Source organism: Falco naumanni, chromosome 6 (genome assembly GCF_017639655.2).
Source record: "Falco naumanni isolate bFalNau1 chromosome 6, bFalNau1.pat, whole genome shotgun sequence".
Taxonomy (NCBI): domain Eukaryota; kingdom Metazoa; phylum Chordata; class Aves; order Falconiformes; family Falconidae; genus Falco; species Falco naumanni.
The window spans coordinates 80775013-80794277 of NC_054059.1; the positions used below are offsets into that span (position 1 = coordinate 80775013).

The 19265-nt window shown below is 37.4% G+C and overlaps 1 protein-coding gene across 5 annotated transcripts in view; it reads left to right on the forward strand.

The window, feature by feature from the left end:
* The window catches only part of SUPT3H (SPT3 homolog, SAGA and STAGA complex component), a 280606-nt gene that overhangs the window by 143812 nt on the left and 117529 nt on the right, over window positions 1-19265 (forward strand). For all 5 annotated transcript variants that reach the window (XM_040598289.1, XM_040598291.1, XM_040598290.1 and 2 more), the window contains one exon: window positions 1172-1256. In XM_040598289.1, coding sequence (XP_040454223.1) covers window positions 1172-1256 — 85 coding nt within the window. The remainder of the gene's footprint in view (window positions 1-1171; window positions 1257-19265) is intronic.

A 19265-nucleotide genomic window follows, 5' to 3' on the forward strand; every position in this document is an offset into this window, starting at 1 on the left:
CAAGTACTACTTGTCAACCCTACTTTGATGTCTTAGACCAGGGGTCCTCAAACTTTTTAACCAGGGGGCCGGCACGCAGATGAAGTGGCAGGCAGTCATCTGCGGCTGCTCGATTCCCCCCTCAACCCCCGGCGGGGGGGTGTGTGTGTGTGTGTCTGTAAATACCGGGGGCCAGACTAAGGACCCTGGGGGGCTTTGTCCGGCCTGCGGGCTGTAGTTTGAGGACCCCTGGCTTAGATGTATCAAATTAATTGCCCATGTACTCTGCCTGGTTCTGAAGCTGAAGGCCACCATCCTAATTTCAGATGAACAGTTTTATAGAGCTTTTGGGCCATTATGTGGGAAGTGCTCAGGCTCTTCAATGGGTCAGAGGTGCTACAAAGTGAAGGTCTAGCATTCAGATTTTCTGCAGCACCTACAGTATCCTCTAATAGGCTGGTGATGCCCATCCCAGATCAAAGGAGCAATCCCAGCTGTAGTTGAGTGACTAGCAGTTATAGTAGGTGTAGAGAGCAACTTCTGGTATTTCTTAGAGAAGATAAAACCTTGCAAAAAGCCCATCATCATGATTTCTCATTTCATGATGTCCGTTGGGCGTGATTTTGCCTTTTGTTTACTATGCTATATTAACATTACCATCTCTTTATGATCTAATGTAATTTAATTGTGCAGTGTAGACTTTAAAAGCCTCATATTATCATGTATAAAAATGTTTACCTTTAATTCATAGTAGTTCTTTCCATATCTTAACACTAGTGTTTAGATTTGGGATAAAATACCTGTCAGCATTCTACCTTTTGAAATAGTTATCTGGTAATTTTGTAAGCGAAGGGGGCCACAAATACAGAATTACTCCTAGTAGTGCACGTTACACATTTGCTTACTGTTTGTTCAAAAGTTCCTGCAAACTGGATTGTCGTCTGTTTCTTCAGTTTTTCAGTTTTTCTAACCATGTGCTTTAGTATACATTCTGGCAGCTCTTTTGTTCCTTTAATCAGATTACTGTGGTTTGTATTCCTTGCACTGTACTGAGTGATCCATTTCTGTACATACAGGTGTATATAAGCTTGTTGTTATTATTATTTTTTTTCTTTTTATTTTTCTAGAGACCACCTTCATTGTTTCTTTCTAACTTATTTTCACAACCTTGCAATAAACCTCTTTCTTTCAGGTTTTCCTTAGGGGATGCTCGCAGGCCACTCCATGAGACTGCAATACTGGTGGAAGACGTCGTCCACACTCAGCTGATAAATTTGGTAAGAACATAACTGATAAAACAGTCTTCACTTTGAAAGATGACATTTGTATGATCAATTGACTAAGTACAGATTGTTCTGGTTTTAGAAACAAGTGAAACAGAAAATAAGGGTAATTTCTGGTGCCAGTAATCTGTAGATTTGCATTTTTGTAATTGTAGGTTAGGTTTGCAGATAGAGAGCGTGCACTTTGCTAATGGTTATACACTGTATTTCTGTGATACCTGCAACCCCACCTAGCCTTGGGAATAAAGCTGATGTATTTTTTTGTTAACGACTTCAAGTTGTTTAAAAGAAAAAAAACCTGACTAGTCATCTGAAAACTTCATTGTCAATTTTTTGATGTTCTAGTATTTGTGCTTAATGCATTATTTGCTTAATATTTGTGTTCTAATATTCATACTATTTGATGTTGTAATTTCTGTCAAAAATAATGCAGAAATATTGAGTGTTTTTCCTTAGTGAAAGCCAATGAAAGTGTTATGTAAATGAGGCTGTTTGGAATCTCATTGGTCAGAAGCGGCTCTAAATTTGAACTTCTCCGTAGTTTTTAGTTAAAATTCAACAACACCTCTTCAGAAGTGAATAATGCTATTTGACACCATGGCATGAATCTGCCATCTGACATGTTGTACAGAAAGGCATACTGTTATGTGTCACCCATAGCTTGGGAAGGATAACACATGTTCTTTTCATGTTATAGTAATTCTTCAAATGAAATTGCCAACACATATGGGTATGGACATTATATAGAAGAAAAATGCTAATATACATTATAAGTAATATTTGTGCATGATGAGTCCCTCGATCAGCTAGAGTGTTGACCTGCAAGTTCCTAGATCTTTTCTCCATAACGAGCCCTTTCAGCAATCAGAAGGGGGTTTAAGTTTTGAGCTAGGTTCTGTTAGTACATTAACTAGAATTAAAAACTTTTGTAAACGGAGAAAATTCAAAAAGAGGCAGACCGCATATTATAAATGTATATGTGTGTGTGTGTGTGTACATATATAGTGTGTATATATATTTATACATGTAATATTTGTATTTTATATACATTATATGCTTTATAAAAATATAATATAAATCAGTGTCCCCCTACCCACTTTTTGCCTGCAAACGGGTGCTTTCCTTCAGCTGTGCACTCAATCCAGCAGCTGTTTGGTGGCTTCCTGCATCACAGCACATGCTTTGGGGTCACTTCCAGCTCTGGGCAGTTTCTTTCTGCTCGTACCTCTGAAGCCTGGTGGTGTGTCTCTGCAGTCTCCTGGCATCTTTGTGCTGTGGCTTTTTTGCTTGTTGTGCTCCTCTTGGTCTGTCCCAAATGTGCCCTGTGGCTCCTGGGGAGGGGACAACATCTCTTCTCTCTCCACGAGTTTCCCACTGGTTAAACACACTGCTCCGGGCATATATTTGTAATTCTTATTCTAACTACTACAAAATAACATTTTCTTTTTATTAGTGACCCCCTTAATTTATGCAAACTGATGTCTGCGGCTTCGCTTTTCCTTTAACAGTAATGTGGTGAAGAGTCTGTGCTGCTATGTCCTGCCAAGGCTCAGCTGAGTGGAGCTTTACATCAAAATGTGCGTTTTGAGAAAATGCGACCTGCAGCCATGTGGTCTTTGCACTTAAATCAAAGCTGGGCACTTACTTGGGGAATGACCATGACCCAGGGTTAACCCTGCGTGGGGTGTAAAAGCATGTATGATTTCCTGACAGAAGGAAGAATGGGAACGGAGAGGCAGATAAACAGCTTTTCTAACCTTTCCCCTCTGAGCCCAGGACGGCACTTTATTTCTGAGGAAGTGAAAGTATCTTTAATAGCTCATTGCTTTGACCTCTGACATTCACATGCCGGAACTCTTAAATCAGGAGCTTTTTATGTGCTCCTGATTTCTGATAGGGATTTTTACACATTTGTCATCCTTAATAACTGCACATCCTTATTGAGCTGTTGCTCGTAGTTATATTAAATTTTCACTTTAGATGTAGGTGTTCATCAGGGTATATATCCAGCCCTAGAAAAAAGCTATTTTTATAATTGAAGCTGAGGGCAGATGTAAATTTATTGTGTACTACCTGGATTTTGTCACATTACTCATGTTGATGGACTACACGGTTCTCGTTATGTGATTTAATGATTTCTTCTCAAAATTCACGTCCATATTGCCATCCATAAATAGATATATAAGGCTAAACTGTAGAAATTACTTTATGCCTGCAATAAAGCTGGCACATTGCATACATCTTTCATAACAGGCATTTGTAAGAAGAGCTTGTACTTGTTGATTAAGCCCAGGTTTCAGTTTCTGAATTAAAAAGTTGCCAGCATGATTACCTTTGGTTGACTTTTGATATCTCACAGGTTTATAGTTCCAGCTTCCTATTTTCAAAATTGACCTCAACTCTATTAAATCAGGGTCTGGTTTGAACAGACTTATACAGCCAGCGCTTCAAACCACTATCTACTTCATGAGGTCTGACTGCTATAGCAGATGACTGCACTAACAAGTCAAATTCTTGAAAGAAGACCTTTTAAAGTCTGCATCATATTTTATGATGGATTTTTTTGTGTATGTTGAACTATATGTACATTGCTTTACATTAAGTGAATTTCTTCTAAAAGTATATACCAATGTGTAGAAGGAAATGAGCATCTCCAGAGGATGATTCACATCATGCTAAAATTAGTTTCCAAGTGAGATGAGATGAATTTCTTGAGGAATTTATTTTCTCAGTTGACTAAGGAAAGGATCCTTTGACAGCTGGCTGGGCTTTAAATATCTAGGAGATAGGCGTAAAAGTTCTGGGGTAAATTCTATTCAATTTGTCAGAGTGCCTGCATGAGTTTGAAAATTTTTTGCATCTATTGTGATTAGAATAAATAGGGGGTTTGCATATTAAGCAGTATAAAACCAAAAAACCCCCTCATCCTAGAATGAGAAAGTTCTGTACATTTTTTGTTCCAGCATAATGTATTTGAAGAGCACAATGAATTTAAGTTTTAATTTGAAATTAGTTTCATTGCTGACTGATAATGTTTGTTCAGTAACTGATCTATATGTATTTATAGATGCCTTAATGTTACCCCTAAACCTGTATTTATTCATGCATGCTAAGACTAGAGGTTTCAATCCATGCTATGTTGCCCTTTATGGGTAAGCACAACTAGTAGATGTCTGTTAAAAGGAGAATTGTGCCTATTAAAAAAGGTTCAACAGGGAATTCAAAAAGATGTTAATCAGAAGGGGACAAGCTTTTGAATTAATTACCATTTGAAGTGGAACGAGGCCTCTTTTAGTTCGTTCTTTCATCATATCCAATACCATTTGCATGTGCGATAAGCTTTTGAAGCATCGTCTTTTATAATAATCATTTTTTTATACAGATTTTATAATAATCTGTTAATATCTATTCGGACCCTTAGAAAGAGGACTCAAAGATCCTGCTTTAGGAAAAATTGATACTATTTAGGACTTTGTCAAAAAAAGTCTGTAACTAAGAGAAACGGAATTTTTCTTGTTTTTTAAAATACCATTGAGGGGTTTGGCATCAGAATAGCTGAAGTTTTGCACATACAGGGATGTAGAAGCATCTGGAAATTGTTTCATGTAATACTTAAAGCAGAGGAAAAGAATCTCCTCACCTTCACCATCTCTGTCCAGAATTTTTGTCATGCTGGGCTGGATCATTGGAAAATGTAGTAGTATTAGACTAATATTAAAAACTAGAGATGACATAATATCTTCTCTTGATAGGGCCATAGCTCCATGTTCTTTCTTCAGCTGTCATGTTTAAAGGCTAATGGACAATAAGATCACGACGTACGACTTACTTAAATCAAAAAGGCTGTTAAGGAGTTATCTTCTTGTGCTGAGAATGTATCAACTGCTGTTATTACAATGAGCTAGCAGGAGTTTATTCTCTAGGCGTGCTGAATATGGCCCCAGACACCTGCCGTCACAGCATTCACTGCTTCAGCTTAGCACTAGATTTGAACTTCGGTCCTTTACGTTTTGTTTCTGAGATATCAGACGGCTTCTGGGAAGAGATCAGATGTCTTTTCACAAAGTGAACGACGTTATAGCAGTCGCACAGAGTTCAGCAAGGGAATAGGCAAAATTACACGTAGGCACACCCAAAATAGATGTGCAGATAAACAGCAGAACCCCACAGTCCTGCCTGCTGGTAGGTGACCTTGCCCGTCGTGAGAGACTGGCTGCTCAGAGGGAAAGGCACAGTACAGCAGCCTTGGACTGCAGCCTTTACATGTTTTATCCACTGGAATGCTTTGTAAAGTGTGATAAATCATCACGGAGACTGTCACAAGTGATAGAATTCATGTTAACAGAGTTGTGGTTTACTCCCTGTCAGCTAATGTGTGTCCGCTGGAAGATGGACTCTGATCTCTTCAATTGATGTCAAATGATTTAAGCCAAACCCTCGTGGCTGGCTTCTTTAGAATACAGTGGTGTCAACTTAAAGGAACTTCATGTGCCAAAAATCATGTTGTACATGATATCTGTTGGGATTTTTTTGATTACTTACTTTTATCTTCCTATGGAAGAATTTGATTTCATACGACTTGTGCTGCTGCCTAATACTTGTTAACATTCCACTTTTGGTTCCTTTGTAGATGCATGATTTGGGTCTAGCATTACATATATGCATATATGAACGCTTTGCACACACACATAGATAATTTTAATGTTTTCTGGTTTATTACTATTGGAAATTAATTCTCTCTTACACAGGCAATATAGTTAATTCGGTTAATCAGCCCTTTGATCTCAACTGAAGCACAGAACACAGGTCGGCAGGTGAGAATAATCTATATTAGAATAGGTAGATTATTTTAAATTGTGGCTCTGATTCATAGGTAGGACTCTTACAGTGAGATGCAGAGATTGAGCTGTATGTCAAGTCCTGAGTAAGTCCATAGTAAATCCATCTTGTGGAGTAGATTGCTTTTTATAGTAGGAACTTAAAGATTGGGTAGTCATTTGCCACATCTAGGAAGAGGAATGGTGAAAACACAAAGACTGGCATAAGGGTAGGGTGCTGATACGAAGTGCTAAGTACTTAATCATGATCAGTGTGAATTTTATGTTTTCAAAGGGCTGTACATTTTCTGGATGAGCGTTGTGTGCTTTTTGCGCTTCCCAGCTTTATTCCTCCAGCTGTTAACCATTTGATTGCAGTTTAAAATCAAAGGAGAAGGAGGAGGGAAAACTCACCTTCACTTGCCCATCCAGAGGAAAAGGCTGTAGCAATGGGAGAGGGGAGTATTTAAACAGAAACAAGGATAGAGCTTTCTTGGATCTTTACAGGCTGCTCCTACAGGTTTTAATTTTTTAAAACCAAATCACACTCATTATTTATTCACAAACTGGATGAGTTATTTTAATGTATGTAACCTCTATGCTTTCTGAAATCATACAGTTCCAGGTCTGTTTACTGCGTTTTTGAACTGTTCTACTTGTGACCTTTATATGCATAGTTGTAGAATTTTTGACATTCCTTTTAAAAAAAAGAAAGAATTGAAACCAGCTCATTCATTAACAGAAATTACCCACTGATAAAAACAGTGTGAAGCACTGTTCACTCTGCATTCCACAGTTATATGCAACTGTCACTTATGCCACCCTAGTAATGGGAAAAGCCCTTGTTTTATGAGTCTGTTTTAAAACAGTAATAAAGTTTCCTGTGCAGGACATTAATTAGAGGGGTTATCAAAATAAGACAAACTAATATAATTTGTGATTGTACAAAATAAAGGAAGTAGAGTGTACCATAGGGACCTAATGAATCACAGGATGGAAACAATCTTCTGGCTAACTAAACATTCAGACTTTGTACTAAGTCACAGGGTGTATATACAACTCAGCAAACCGGAACACACTGTGTGTTTACACGAATGGGATAAAGGAGTTCACAAAAACCATCTGGGAAAAATCCTTCCACTATTCATTCTGTTCCTACTGTGGAGTAAATTAAGCAACATACATGCATTTGCAGGAAGCACATGGCACACCTGCCCTGGAAGAAATCAAACCGGAAGATAAGTCTTTAATATAAAAAATTCCCTGGGTACCAGCAATGTGCATTTGTTAGTATTTCCCATGTGTGATGGAAAAGAAAAGAAGGGACTTTAATCTCTAGCAAGTACTTGTTAATTGTTCCCTCTGTCTTTTAAATGGGGTCTATATTTAGATTATGTTATTGCATTGGGAGGAAAGTGGGGTTTTTTTGTTTGTTTTTCTTTTTTTTGAATGGAAATAGCATCTTTGACACCAATTTCTGCAGTTGCTGTTCTCAAAAATGATTTTGCAATTTTTTTTGAAAGATACCTGTGTGACTGTAAAAGGATGGGCTGCTTTTCAGAAAAATTTTTGTTCAATTTACATAATACTATAGAGAAGGTTTTGTCATTCTGGGTATATTGTTTTTCTATACAGTGAAAAAGCCTGAATAGACTCGGCGCATTCACTGCCGTTCTATAGAGTTCAGATGTTATAACTTGAGTATCAAAGGAGCTCAGAGACAGTGTGTCTGTCATTCATGGGTGAAGACAGCTCTGGTTTAGAAAGGCCAACATCAGACACAAGACACTGTTTTATCAATTTATTGTTAAAAACAAAATATTTTTTTTCCTTTTTGCTGTTTCTTGGCAATCACTTGACTTTTGATTACTTGAGCAAATAGACAGCATTTTGTCTTTAATATACTAGGGTATTATAAAACTTCTTTTAAGGAGGCGTTTTATGGAAAATTTAAATTGAAAACAATGAAGTCTGTTTTATGGCTTTTGGTGATGTCTTGCCTTTTATTTGTTGGTAATTTATATGAAAAGTGATGTCCTGAGTTTTCTGCTCCTAATGTTAACTGCTGCTTGTTCACCGTATTCATATGTATTTATCCTAAAGCACAGAATATACTTCAGGAGAAAGTTCAAAAGTCCTAGTTAGGGATTCCGGCCACTCTCTGTGCTTTCTGTTAAGATGAGAGCATTGATGACTGACTGACTTTCTGAGATGTTTTCTTTCCCATGGATCTTTCTGCAGAGTTAACACATGCTATGAGACAGAGCTGCTGCTTTTTGCCTGGTCATGCAGAAATGTTGCTCAGCATCCAGTGGTGATGGACTTCACTGATCTTAAAAAGTGGAAAACACTGTTATTAAGAACCTAAAAAAACCCCAACAACCAAACAGAAGGAAATGAATTATTATGCCCACATAATTGTAGCAACATGTTCAATAGTGAAGAAAAAAAAATTTCCAAACCATTGAGTAACTTGAATGGAAAAAACAATGTGATCAATGGTTAAAGATTGTCTTGTAGTGCATATAAAGTATAAAGAATGAAGGTAGTGCAGGCAGCTACAATCCCAGTATTTCCTGATTTTCCTGTATCAGTCTTTGGGCCTTTCCTAACAACAACATAGCTTCATGTGTGTTGCACATGTGTGTGTATATATGTGTCTGTATGTACAGGTCTGGTTTTTTCCACCCTTCACACATCAGATTCCCGTTCAGGCTCTTGAGCAAGATAAATTAATTATGTATGAAACTTCACTCACGGGGGCTTGGAATCTATGGCATTCTTAAATATGTATGTATTCAATTACCTTGGCTTTTCTGAATCAACTCATAAGATGATCCCAGCCTGAGTTTCCAAAATACAAATGCATCCTCTATGTAATAATTTTTTAATGTATACTGTTAGGAGTAGAGCATAGTTTAATAGCTATTGAAATTACAGATGAGCTGAGGCATTCTGTGTGCAGATACATAGTGTCCGGGGTGTGCTGGCTGCTTATATTGTTGTCATTATTTTGCTGTAGCTCTACAAAATTCTAGGTGACTAATTCTTTAGAAAAGAGCAAATGAAAACTTTAAGAAGTTGAAGAGTAATCATTAGATTTTTATTGCACAATATGATACGCTCTGGTAAATCAATATTTTATCAATGGCTTTACTCTGTAAGCTCCTTTATTGAAAGTGTTTATGACTGAACAGGCTTTAGCCAAGAGTATTTTTGACATAGCCTAAAAAATGTCTGAAGTCATTTAGCTGGGCTGAAATGAAGGAGCAATCTTTCCATTTGGGAAAAGTCGTAATTACATCCCAAGCTTCAGAAGTCAAATGGGAGACTAATACTGAGAGTTTCATACTTTAATTGATTTGTATGATATAAATTTAATATTATAAGTATATGAAGCTGTGTGGGAGACTAATACTGAGAGTTTCATACTTTAATTAATTTGTATGATATAAATTTAATATTATAAGTATATGAAGCTGTGTTAAGGTCCGTATCTGCACACAGAGACCCGTCTTGTCTAGTAGTCAGATTCTGGCAGCAATTAGTAAACTCAGTGAAAAGGACCTGTAATGTACCAATAGTGTGCAACACACGGATATTTGATGAAGAAGACTGACCTCAAGTCAACTTTCTAAAGCATCTGTGTATTTTTGAAATCAGCTCCAGAATCCAGTAGACAATGGGATTTTAATTATTTTTATCAGCTGACTTGCTTAGTTTCAAATAGTTGTCCAGATATGTTACCCTCCGCCAGGTGCTGACAGTTACCGTTCCTTCTGCTTTTCTTCTGACATCCTGAGTAGATTCGCCTCAACAGACATAAAAGGCAAACGCTGTATTTTTCGATACCTGAGCTGATGATGCCAGATCATCTTTTTTGTCAGGGGAGATAAATGGGCACTTCTAGGATGTGACTCATCATGTCCTGAAGTAGTTAGGTAACATTATGGCCAGCTGTTTAAAATCTGGACTTAAGTGAAGTGAGAAACATCTCACCTCTGACTTTTGGCGCTAGCTGTATTTTTTTTTTTTTTGATATTTCACTTTTCATTGATTCACTCAAAACTGTAAACTTCAAGTTGTGAAGGACACAGACTGATTTATGGGTGTCTGTGGCGAAAAAAAAAAAGAGTAGTGTAAAATACTGCATGGTCTTTAAATGTAACTTGTAAACCTTAAAGGTCATCTCAGAGTGTTTAACAGAGCAAATTCATTGTAGTTTTTAAATCACCTTATCTGATTTCAAGCAAACCTGATAGTTTCAGAATAACTTTTTTTAAGACTATTGGCTTGTTAACAGTGTTATGCAGTTACAAGGAAATGTGGTCACAGCTGGTTCTGGTTTCTTAACTAATCCACCTGATTGGAAACAACAGGTTTTTGATATTTTTCCATTTCTTACACTGACACCTAGTGTTCAGAGGTCTTGGATTTCTAATATTGCACTTCGTTATTAATAGATAACTGTCAATACAGAATTTCTCCACCTTTATCAACATCTTCCACTTCTGTTCTGCACAAGAAAACAATAACTGAAGGCAAAGTGTTACCATCATTTAAAAAAATTTTACTTCAGAGATACAAATAGTAGACCACTACTGGAAAACGTGGTAAAAGCTGTTTTACTTCTTGAAGCACTGCAAAATTTGTTTTCTTAAAATCCAAGTGCTTTAGTTTTGGGAAATACAGCTCTTTTGTGTCTGAAAGTGTCAGTAGCCAACAAAAACAGTGATAAGCCCTTAGATCAGTATTTATTTAATTGTGGGAGATGTGCTTTTTATTTCTGTATTCTTTTATCTCCAAGCCATGAGTTCTACCTGATAGGATTGTTGATGGCAGCACAGTCCTTGAGCGGACAGAAAATACACAAAAACTAGAACAAACAATCTTTTATCTCATACTTGCAAATAAATGGAGTAATCCAAGTATGGACTGTAACCCATCCTGACAAAGATGACAACTGACAGAGTAAAATTTACTCTCAAATTCTTATATATTTTGCTGTATGTTAACAGGAGAACTTCCATCATTTGAGATAATATAGTAAGAATTTTGTGTTGCTGTGTCTATAAGTATCAATGCAATTTTGTGTTTTAGAGATGGGTTCCATAGAAAAGTCAAAAATATTCAGGCAGAGAAAATGCATATTAAATTGGCCTTGATTTGATCATTCTTCCCTTTTTAATTTTGTTACTTTACCTGTAGCTGCACCGATAAGCTGCTTTTTTAAACTAAGTCATACAGGTTTTACATTTCCTATACTCCTAACTACCTTGCCTTCTTGGAAAACAAAGCATCAATGACAATTCACCGAATACCCACCTGGGTGATGGTCTCTTCTGAAGGAAGCCCATGGTTCTTACCCAATTTTTGAACAAGTCAGAATACGGCTGTAAGAACATTCTTTTCCCATAAACTTTGGTAAACTGTATTAGCCAGATGTCAAAGTTTAATTCCACTGTTCTAGGCTGAAGCTTTCCCTCCAGACATGTCTCCTTTCTTCAAGATCCTGTCACCTACAAAGTTTGTAGATTCTTGTGCTGTTAAGATAACTAGTGTTTAAGAGAGTGGTTGTGGCTGGTCCAAGACTTTTCTGCATGAGGTGATGGAGGTAGTGGCTTGGTCAGAGGGCATAAAGGAAATAAATTTAGGGAAACATGTGAGGAGCTCTGTAACAATTGATAAAGAGGTGATGCTTTCAAAAAAAGTGTAGGCATTACTGTCAGTCTGATTCAGGGAATTATTTTCAACACAGCTTTTTAAGTACAGTGGACTCCATGCCATAGTTGTATCTGTGATTTACATAAATATTCCCAAACTCCGGTAACTCTGTTTTCATGCACTTTTCCTTTAAATTGCCACATATAATCTACCAAGTCCACCCATTTTCTTTTCTCTTGGGTAACTGCATTTTACTTCTCGGTGCACACAGCATATTATATGCTATAGTATGTTATTGCCTATCCGTAGGTTGTATTCCTGTGAACCGGTCATGGTGTGCTTATTGGAAAAATAATCAGAGACAATAGAGAGAAATGTTACTTGTAGGATGTAATTTCTTTGACTTCTTTCAGGCATTTATTTTCAGGTTCAGGTGACTTTGGAGCCAGAATGGTGATTTCTGTCTAGTGACTATATAAATGATGCCTTGTATGACCAGCTTAGGTGCAGACATCTGTGTTTATATGTATAATATATCCCACCTGAGAGAGAACTCCCTCATGACAAAAGCCTCAAAAAAAAAAAAAAAAAAAAAAGTAATTAGAACTTCCATGATGGCAAAAGGAGATAACAGTGTCAAAAGCAGCAGAAAAGTCAGGAAAAATAAAGACATACTAGAGGCCCAGATTTCTGGCCAGGAAGAGGCACGTAGTGTCCCATATATGAACAGTTTTAAGCTAGGGAATTTAAGAAAAGTCAGGTTGGAGCTGATCCAAGACAGAAGAGGTGAAGTATGTGCATTAGCTGAAAACTGCATGTTCTATGTTTTTTACAGATGAAGAGAGAGAAAGAAATGGGAAAAGATTTGGAGAGACAGGCTGGGTTGAGATACGGCTCCTTTAAAAGAGAGTATAGACTGAGGACATCTGTGCACCAAGAGCAAAGAAAAATAGGAAACTAACTAAGCAGGGTATGATGCATCTGCTGAGGTGGGTCAGAGTTGGGAAGGCTGCCAGTGATATTTATGACAAGAGAAGGTGGTCAGGAAAAAAAACTAGGTGCAACTTCATGGGGATACATTCTTTCTTGTAGCAGAAAAAATATGGAGCTAAAAGGGGGAACCCAGGTTGCAAATAAGGAGTAGGAAGCCTGAGATGCTGCAAAGAGTTGTTTAAAGAAGTGAAATAAAGAAAGATGAAAACAAACTTGCAATGGAAGGAGTTTGGAAGAGGATCTCGTGGCGCTCTCTCAAAATGGTCAATAGCAAGGGGATAGGAGTAGTTAATAAGAAATAAGAGGCAGAGGATCTTGAAAGAGAAGCTATGCCTGGTGCATTGGAGCTTACAGGTCTGGTCTGGAGAATGAGTTTTGGAAGTATCTTTACAGGACATAAGTGCTGATGACAGAGAAGCCATCAAGAAGTAGCAAATGCAGTGAGAGTCAGCAGATGTGCTGCTCCCAAATTGAGTCTCAGATGAGGCCAGAGAAAGTAGGTGGGTAATGATGGAACAGGTGGAACGTGGCTACTGGTGTCACTGTGAAGGAGACCACAGGTCTATGAAGAAAGGGAGAGACAGATTCTACATTTCATTGAAGAATTAATGGTAAAATAGCAAGTCTTGCGACAAATGTTTCTTCTGTGGAAATCACCATACACATGGAAGTCTGAATATGTGTATCTTTGCATCATCATGTGCATGCAGGCATATATGCATAGATACATAAATAATGAGCGCTTGTATGGTGAAATACAGCCTGATGCCAGTGAGCACTTGTATGGTGAAGACCGGCCTGATGCTAGTATATCAACGGCAATATACTCACAAGATACTTTTCCTAGCAACCAGTCTCACAATACTCAGTAACTACATCTTTTATAGTCTCTAATTCTTGAATATGTTTGTTCACCATTTTTGTCTTACATTGTGCCATCTCCATTCCAAATTAGGGGGGAAAATAGCATCGCATTCCTGATGACAAATTAAAGTACAAAGACGACTAACTGGATTTTCCCCATGTCATGAACCGAATGGCAGAGCTGAAATAAGTTGACTGGTTGTAGTTGAGAGGGAAGCTGTGCAAAGCTATTTTATATTGATGGCCTGTGTCTCAGCCAATTGGATTTTTATTTGACAATCCAAAGGTGTAATAACTTTTATTGTAAGAGGAAGAAAAATACATCAAGGCTAATAAATAATGGAGAACCTACTAGGGATATGCATAAATGCATATCCTGTTCCTATGTATATACAAGCTTAATTGTGTCTCTTTTAATTTTGCTGTTTGATTCAACAGGATTGTCAGGTAATCATCCTATTGAAAGAACAGAAGAGGATAAAATTTCAAATAACTTTGTTAATCTCTTCTGGCTGTTAAAAGAAAAGATTTATTGGTATCAAATTTTATTGCATTCTTAGAATTTAGGGATTGATTGGCTGCTAGTTTAGCTTACTTGTCTCTTCCAGTTAGAAACCCAAACACAACAGAAGAAAGACATCACATTGAAGCTGACATGCAACAAGTGAGTGAAAGTTCACTTGGCTTTTTCTCTCGGCACCAGGTGCAAAAGTTGGCTTAAAAGTGCTGTGGTAGGCAGTTATTTTAAAGCAGTTTCTGGTTTAGTGTTTTATCAAGCCCAGGAGTAAAATATTCTGCAACTACTGCAGTTTCACAAAGCTGCTTTTTAAGGTAGAACTCTGAATTGTTTAACTAATTAAAATGGCACAGTACAAACATTAATCATACCATAACCATTAATGAGAGGGTTTATGGGATTTATGGAGGGAGGGCTGTATATGATATTTTAAAAGTGTGTGTATCATTTCTTTGTTTCATACACAATATGCTTGCATTCTCCAAATGTACCAGAGGTTCTTGAAACCCTGAGAAGCTGTTTGTGATTTTCTGCATTGCCTCTTCTAAATGCTGGAGGAGGTGTATTCATTTCTGGGGAAAGATGACTCTACCAGTGTCCTGATTAGTGACTTAATCTAGTATGTTTTTTTTCTTGAATAGTTGCTCCGTTACAGCTTTATAGTGTGCTTTAAAATAATAGTTCTCTAAACTGCAGCTTTCTCAGAGTGGAAAGGTGGTGGCTCAATGATGACATAAGCTCCAGAAGTGTAGAGTTCAAGTGGTTTGCATGTGGGATTGCCAAATAACACGGTTTGGGTTTGTTTTCATTTTATTACACCAATTCTCCTCCCCAGATGTCTTGGATTTCTGTGGTACCCCCCTTTCACCTTTGATTCTTGCTCCTTGTAGCTAACAATTTTTATTAGTCATCCCACTTACACTCAGGTTTTCTGCTTGGCACCTGTTGTCTTCAAAGCACTTTGCCATAATAACTAATGCTCATGCTTGCCCTGAATTTCACTGTCATTCCTCTTCACATGTGAAAAGTGAGCTCAATGATTTGCCTAAAATTGTATAATGGTTTTGACACCTGTGTTAGGACTCAGTGTGCCTATTCCTTGTCTGCACTACCCAGGCTGATCCTCGGCCCCTCTACATGCTGAGTTTGTGGCACGTCAGTCATAAATTGAGCATTTCCTTTTGGTTAATGACACATTTTTACCCTGATTGCTCTGGACTTTCAATCCTGAACCTTGTAGAAGAACTATGCTGGAAAGAGCCTCAAGAGGTCATCTGAGCCATATCTCTGCTCCTGAACCAATTTTTGACTTTGTTCAGGGAAGCTCTTCAATATATAACTAGATATGTATGTGTATATATGCATACATACACACTTATTCATTGAATCAGGTCCCATTTTTTGAAGAGTTACAGATAACTGCCCAATCAACGTTTGATGTAAGCTACCAGCAATTGCTTTGAAATACTTGCACAGAAGATCATGATTAATATTGCTGTGGAAAGTACTAGTACTACAAAGAAATTTATGCTGGGGAAGGCAGTGCTGTTAAAATCTGCTGTTATGACTTCTGGAAGTATTGCTTCTTTTTTTTTTTCTTTTCCCCTTTTTTTTTTTTTTTATTTCTATTTCTTCCTAATGGACCTGTAGCAAGAAATATATTCACTCCCTCAAGTAAGGTAGTGATTTTGCTTCTATAATAAACCCTTAGCTAGTCTGACTATTCTTGGCCTGTCCATCTGAAAGCTACAACTTTATGGAAACAGAATGAAATAAAGTGTTCTCTAATATGTCACAAATCATAGTTAAAACTGGAAATCCAGTCTGACACTGTGGTCTTGATTTGTATGGTTTGCCTACTCTTTTTTGTTTCTGCAAAGCTATATATGTATTTGAAGGCTGGAGTTCCAGCCAGGATTTTCAGTCTTAACTGTGAATTTCCTTCCTTGAACAGGTTTAAAGCAAGCCTTTCAGATTGCTTCAGTATAGCTTTTAGGACTTGAATTTCCTTTGTGCTCGTTTTGGTTCTTTTCCAATATTTATCCATACATTTGAAACTCCTTCAAATCTCTGTGTATGGGAGCAGTTACAATAGGAGGCGGTGGCATTTACAGTGCTGTTAGAGTTGATTCAAATGATGCCTGATTTTGAACTCAGTCAACAGTGCAAGGCTAAAATTCAGGCTCTTGCTCAAGTATACAGGGTTCATGTCCTGCTCAGAGGTGTCTATAATTACTGTGTCTGGATGGAAAACAAGAATTGTGTTTCCTGAAAAATTTAGAGCTTTTGACATTTGCTTTACTATTTCATCAGAACAAAACTAAAAGCTTTTAAAAAAAATTGTAATGGTCTACTGAGATGAAGAGGACCATTATCTAGCTGATAGTCCAGTCCATAGGACAGCAGTGTTGGAAAGACCGGTGTTCAAGTCTCTGCTTGCTGGAAGAACATAAATTTGAAACAGTGTGTCCCATATGCTGCGTGAGTGCCATAATATAAGACCGCTGAATACATCTTTCAATGTCATTATTTCTGTCTATGATCTTAACCATAGACTTACGAGATATTGCTCAGTACCTAGATACGAAATTGGTTCAAGTAATATGATTATACCGATGGAAAAATATTTCATTTCAAGGTACTGACCAGTGCTCATAATTAAATTATTCATATATTTCACATGTGCATTTAATCCAAAACAATACTTAATAGTGATCATTTGTATTCAAAATCGAACTTTTATAAATCTTCTGCTTCAGCTATAGCTGCAGGGTCTCATAAAAGCTTGACTGCTTCGTGTTTATTCTTTTTTAATGGTGATTAATTCATATTAGTGGTGAACATTATTTACAAAAAAGTTATTTTAAACCTTTTGCGGGTTTAATTCTGTTACATTATTGTAATACAATACCAAATGCAGCAAAGCCTCGTCTGAACAGATTATATGATTCAATGTTAGATGTATCTATTGGTAGTCTGATCTAGTGCTAGAATTTTCTATATTATCATATGCAATCCTCTGATATTGCTTATAGGTAAAGAAGAATATTTCCTTGTTTAAGGAGAGCTTTCTTCCTGCTCTGTTTATTCTCTGTAGTTTCATATTTAGGACAGTTTTGAAAAGGTCTACAGAGAAAACTCAACCTGAACAATTTAAATCTGAGGGGAACAATGAATGTTTGTTCTTTTCCAAAAAAATCAGTGGACTTGTTTGTATCAGTACTACATATTTGCATGTTTGAAGTCTGTCAGAATGCTCTGCTATATTCTGTTATCATGGGTTGGTGACCTTCATCAGAAAAATTATGTAAAGCTCCCTTAGAATCAAGTCAGCATTGTAAAGGTGGGGTTTTTTCCCTATTCATCCTTATGAAGAAAAGGGACTTTCTTCAATTCAAAAAACAAATATTGGCTTCTTCCAAATTCTTGCTGAACTTCCCATCTGTTCTAATATGTGCAAAACCATCCATGGCAGTTGAATTTCTGAGGCTATGTTTGTGTGTGTGTGTGTGTGTGTGTATGTCTGTCACTTGCGATCCATCATCCTGGACCGCAAGCTTTGTGTGACAATGTCCTTTTTTTATGTGACTCTGTGATGGCCAACGCTGCAATCCTGTAACCCACCCGGTATCAGTAGCATATTGTTTTGTGCTACTACAGTATAAATAATAAACAACTGAATAATTATATAACAAAAATAATAAATAAATGAAAAAGGGAACTTTTGTTTAATATCTTGGAAGATACTAGAATTTCAAGTGAAGGCCTTCAAATGACTCTAGGCCCTTGCGATGTTTTGGTATAACTATGGTCTAATATAACTAAGCTGTCTAAGCTACTTAAGACTCTTGTCTTGCAGGACTATGTGTGATTGAAACAGCTGCTCAAAATCATGGTAATGAAAAGTTTGCATCTTACCGTTATGCATTTTATATGTATAATTTATATACTTGCGGTTATGAAATTGTATACACACCTGTTTTGGGGAGCGGGAATTGTTCATATTGTTCATATCCAGTATCATTGGATATTCCTTGTTCATAGATTTGTTACTTTAGTCTTACCTGCTAACTACAGCTCCTGCAGACCTTTTTGCCCTGCAATATCCAAGATGGGTAAGAGGTATGTCTACTTGGATTTCTGTATCAAATCCTTTATCACATAAATTTTGGGGGGTGGGGTGTTTTTTTTTTTTATCAGCAGTTAGGCCCTTCAGCAGTTAATCTGACAGAGACTTAATGTTGTACAAAAGTTATGGATACGGTGCAGTTCTGGAGGATGGTTAACTCAGAGTTTACATTTCATATTCTAAGGGAAATGTAGTGCCGTGACGCCGCTGTATGCAGTGCGTTTCATTAGTGTTGGAGACAGCAGGAGGCTATTTTGTGGAAATGTTTCTGTCACTGTCAGTAGAAACATGCCTGTCTGGTTGAAAAATAGCCTGTGTCTTGCCAGTTCCCTACTTCTAAGCAATTGCAGTAGGAGGATGTTAATCTTAACCTGTCACAACCCATTTCAAATCTAAATTTTTATTAAACTTCCAAATGCTTCAGTAATAGAAGTATGGGAGACATGACTGTGTTCTTATGCAAGAGCTGCTGCCGTTCTCAGATGCAGGAAACATTGCAATTAGCGTTTATTAGTTGTTACTAGTTAAGTTCGCTGAGTTCTCAGCCAGGTGATGCGAAGGGATGCGAAGCCCTAAGGTGGGCTTGAGTTAACTCAGGAGCACTGGACTGCGCATCTGTCTGTCCTGCTGACTGTAGATTAGCAGTTGCATGCTTCCAAGAAAATTATAGCAACTTTGTTGTAGGTATCCATGCCTTTTTGCAGGAACCCTGAACACATCTGTTCTTACAGCCATGTCAGGACCCTTTCTGGGAAGATTAGTTCCCTAATGGATGATACAATTTCTTACATCCATGGTTATTATTTGAAAATATATTTGTGTTAGAAGCTTCTCCTGTGATTTGAGATTCCTCTTTTGTTTGGTTGGGGTTTTTTGCATTGCAAGCCTGGGCTGATGGTTACAACACATATTTGGTGGATGAGCTGTTGCAATGTATTTGGAATGAGATACTTTACATCTTGGTTGACAGGAGTGGGCATGTGTACAGGCGCTTAAATTCCCTCCATGTTCCACTCGAG